Source organism: Sciurus vulgaris (assembly GCF_902686455.1).
Source record: "Sciurus vulgaris genome assembly, chromosome: 4".
In the NCBI taxonomy this organism is placed as follows: Eukaryota; Metazoa; Chordata; class Mammalia; order Rodentia; family Sciuridae; genus Sciurus; species Sciurus vulgaris.
In genome coordinates, this window is record NC_136464.1 from 143,058,300 (window position 1) to 143,062,331 (window position 4,032).

Consider the following 4,032-nt stretch of genomic DNA (forward strand, 5'->3'; position numbering starts at 1 on the left):
AAAGTTATTAGAGACTATTTCTAGATTTGAAAAGAAGTCCATTAAAGTACTATAAAAATTTTGATTTTTAAGAAATACTATCTATTTCCATAACCCATTGGATTGAAAAGCTTCTAGAGTCTTTTCTTGTTCTTATAGTGAAGGTGGAAAATGTTCTATAGGCTCAAAGGGAGATGGCCAGTGGGGGTGATGACAGATGTGACAGGGCCATTTCTTGTTCTGACCTCACAAGGAGCCATTGTGACGGAATGTCCAACACCGGGTATATAACTGAGTGGCTGCGGTGGGTCTTTGTCCATAAGTACAGGAAGCTCTTGGTGGTGACCTGTCGGACTCCCAGATAGTTAGCGCGTTTGGTGGTTGGCGGTTGGTGGTTGGTGGCTGTGGACTTTGGTGATTGGTTCTTTGATTTGGGTTTTTTGTTTTGTTTTGTTTTGTTTTTTGCTTTTGGTTTGTTGTTTTGGTTTGTTATTTTTTTTTTTAGCTAGCTTCCTTAGTGGGTGTTCCTGCTTAGGATGGCTAGGAAGAGTAGAGAGACTAGTGTAGTGGTGCAGGAGGAGGCCTTCACAGACCGTTACCAGGTCTTGAGGGCCATTGGGCATGGGGCATTTGGTCAGGTGATCCTCGCCCGCCATCTGCTCACTGGGGCAGAGGTGGCGGTGAAAGTCCTGGAAAAGAGAATGTGGAAGAGTTTGGCCCGCTCTGAGAAACGGGCATTGATGACCCTGAACCACCCGAATGTGATCCAGCTCTTACAGGTTATTGACACCGACCAACATGTCTACCTGGTGATGGAGCATGGAGGCAGGGGATCGCTATTTGACTTCATCCCGGATGGGGGCATGCAGGAGGAAGAGGAGGCTAGGAGACTATTTAGGCAGATCACGTGTGCAGTGTGCTACTGCCACAAGATGTGCATCGTGCATGGAGACCTGAAGCCCGAGAACATTGTGCTGGATGCCAGGGGAGACATCCGACTCATCGATTTTGGCTTAAGCACCGTTGTCAAGCCTGGGCAGCAGCAGAACGAGTCCTGGGGCCCTCTGGAGGGCCCTGCAGAGGACAGCTGGAAACTGGGTATCATTTTGTATTTCGTGTTGACGGGTGACCGCCCGCGTAGTATCTCCGATGCTGAGTTGGAATTTCCCCAGCACGTGTCTGCTGAAGCACAAGAACTGGTCAAGAAAATCCTGGCAGACGACCCTGAAAGCAGGCTCTCCGTAGAGGACATCTTGAAGGACCCCTGGCTGAATCAGGGTGAGGAGAACTCATCTTCCCATGATGAGCCCCTCCCCAGCCTCTCAGACCCCACAGTACTGACGGTCCTCTTCGACATGGGCTTCGACCCATACACTACCTGGGTGTCTCTATCCAAGAGGAGGTTTGACGATGCCATGGCTGCGTATCTCCTAGTGCAGCAGCAGATAAGCCAGGGGACAGGCCGCATGAAGCCTGTGAGGCGGAGGGTGCTACCTCAGCTGTGCCCCAGGGATCCTTCCGTGTTCCCTGTCCTCCCAAAGAGGAGGGCGAGTGAGCCTGCCCTACACACCTCCCCCTTGCCCTGTGAACCTCAGCCACCTGAGGAGGCCGAAGAGTCAGGGCAGAAGGTTGAGAGAAGTTGCAGCGTGCCTGCCATTAGACTCCGCTTCCTGCATGACAAGACCCCCACTCCCAGCCTAGCCTCCCAGCCTGACTCTGTGCACGACAAACCCGGACCCTGCATATCAGCCGACAGCCACGTCTCCCAAGATGCCACCACAGCCCACCCCCAGGGCCACAGGAAGTGCTGGAAGCGGGTGAGGCAGAGGATCGTCGCCTGCTTCCGCCGACTGTGCTCTTGCATACCCTCCTGTGTTAGTGAAGATGTGTCTGAGACACAGGGAGACCAGAGACCTGCTAAGTGTGGAAACCGGGTGGTTCCTATCTAAATTCAGACCTCAGACGGACCAAACGAACACACAGCCAGCCAGAGAACCCTTTGCTCCGTGGATGCTGTTGTCACTATGTGGACATTGGTCACATGGACTGAAACAGCTGCAGGACTGAGTGTGCTCACTGGCTCGGGCTTCTCCACATGGGGTCCAGCCAGGAGCACATCTGGATCTACCTGGACATCGGGTGTCTCTCCTGTCCCCACCTGGGAGAGACCAGATGAGACTGTTTTCCCTGGGACACTTCCTTGCCCTGCTCCTCTCTGTCCTTCCTCCCATGCTTCTGGCATGGCAGAGATATTTCTTAATAAATCTATTTCTCTCAAATGGCATAGTGAAGTTGATGTTGCAACAATTAAAAAAAGAAGACTGATATAAAAAAAATGGGAGGGGGCTGTTCTGAGTGAGGCTGGAGCCCACCAGGCGTCCTCTCCAGGCCTGGACCCCTATGCCTCCCTCTCCTGTTCAGTGTAGATAGACTTGCTCCCCTAGAGCCAGTGTAGATGGGGCCTCAGTTGCCTTAACTGGTGTAGAGGGTCTCTTTCCTCCAGCCAGTGTAGATGAGCACTCACTTGCTTTGACCTAGAGCCTTGGAGACTTGCTCCCCTTAACCCAGTTGGATGGCAATTTCTCCCTAGAACCAGTGTAGACATGACTGAGTTTGAAACAGCCAGATCACATCTCTCCCTGACTTGTATGAAAAGGGAGGGTGGAAACTGGTGAAGAAATCACATCTGAGAAGGCATTGGAGACCCGGAGTTTTCTAGGATCATCTCCTTCATCCTGGTTGCAGGGAGGCAGCGGAGGGTCAGGGTGTAGGGTGGGCCTGCCTGCAGCAGGGACTGTGTGCCTCACCACCTGCCATGCTGCCTCACCACCCAAATTATCCTCAGGGCCCCTGCTGAAGGTACAGAGAAGGGAGCACATGGTTTGGGGATTGGAGGTGACAAGCCATCTTATGGATGCCATTTACATAAAAGCAAAGTGTACCTATGTGCATTCGCTCTTTGCTTTGGGTTCTCTTGATGCTGAAGTTTATACATTGATTTGTGCACAAATGAAGAGTGGGAAATACTTGGGGTGGCCAGGATGGGAGGCTCCTAACACCTTCCTTCCCCAGTCTCTCCCAGGACTACACCCCAGAGCTGCTCTCCAGCTTCTTCCTGCTATTCACCTTGATGGTCAGAAATGGACCTTTAAGAAATGTGTGTCACATGCATCATTTTAGTAGTGTGCTATTTTCTGATAGGATCCCAGCTGTGAAATTGTCAGATGCTTGGAAGTGTTTTAAAGAGAAAGACTGCACATTTTTAAAAATCTCTTCCTTTCTCTTTCTTTCCCTTTCTTTTCTCTGTTACCTCTTTGCCTCTTAGCCTACATTGAGACTCCTACTTGGAAGTGCAACTGGATCATAGAAGTTTTCCTTAAAGCAATTAAGAAAGAAAACAATTCCATGTGTCCTGTTACAGTATTTTAAGAGGCAGATTTTGTCCTGGCATGTTGCCTCTAATCCCAAAGGACTTGGCAAGCAGAGGCAGGAGGATCACAATCTGAAAGGCAGCTGTAGCAAATTAGGGAGCCCCTGTCTCATATTAGAATTAAGCAATAATAATAATGAAACAGACTGGGCATGCAGCTCAGCGGTGGAGGACCCTTGGTCTCAATCTCCAGTGCTTTCTCTCTCTCTCTCTCTCTCTCTCTCTCTCTCACACACACACACACACACACACACACACAGAGTTTGGTCGAATCAACATTTACCATTCTATCTATATACGAATATCATACTGATCTCTATGTTTTCTATTTTTAAGAAGCACCATTAACACTGTGCTCATTCCTCCATGAATACAGTGTATAGTTCAACCACAGAATGTGTGATGGTGCTGTGCTGTCAGAGCAAATAGTGTAGATTTTGTTTCCTGAAGATTGATCATTTATTGATCAGTTAACACATATTTTTTCCTGGTTGTTTCTTACACTGATGAAAAATTTTCATTTTGGAGAACGGTATGTATTTCTATGAATTTTACCCTCTGTTAAGACTGCAGAAATGATAGGCCTTCACAGCATTGCCCACCTCTCTGATTTTGTTGTTGTT

At 49.1% G+C, this 4,032-nt stretch overlaps 1 protein-coding gene across 1 annotated transcript; it reads left to right on the forward strand.

Moving 5' to 3' along the window:
* Positions 1-515: 515 nt before the first annotated feature.
* On the forward strand, positions 516-1,928 carry LOC306658991 (putative sperm motility kinase W; the record flags this gene model as incomplete). The annotated part of the gene is made up of 1 exon (XM_079136248.1): positions 516-1,928. One exon carries the CDS (start codon positions 516-518, stop codon positions 1,926-1,928), a length of 1,413 nt encoding a protein of 470 aa, XP_078992374.1.
* Between the last annotated feature and the right edge of the window lie 2,104 nt (positions 1,929-4,032).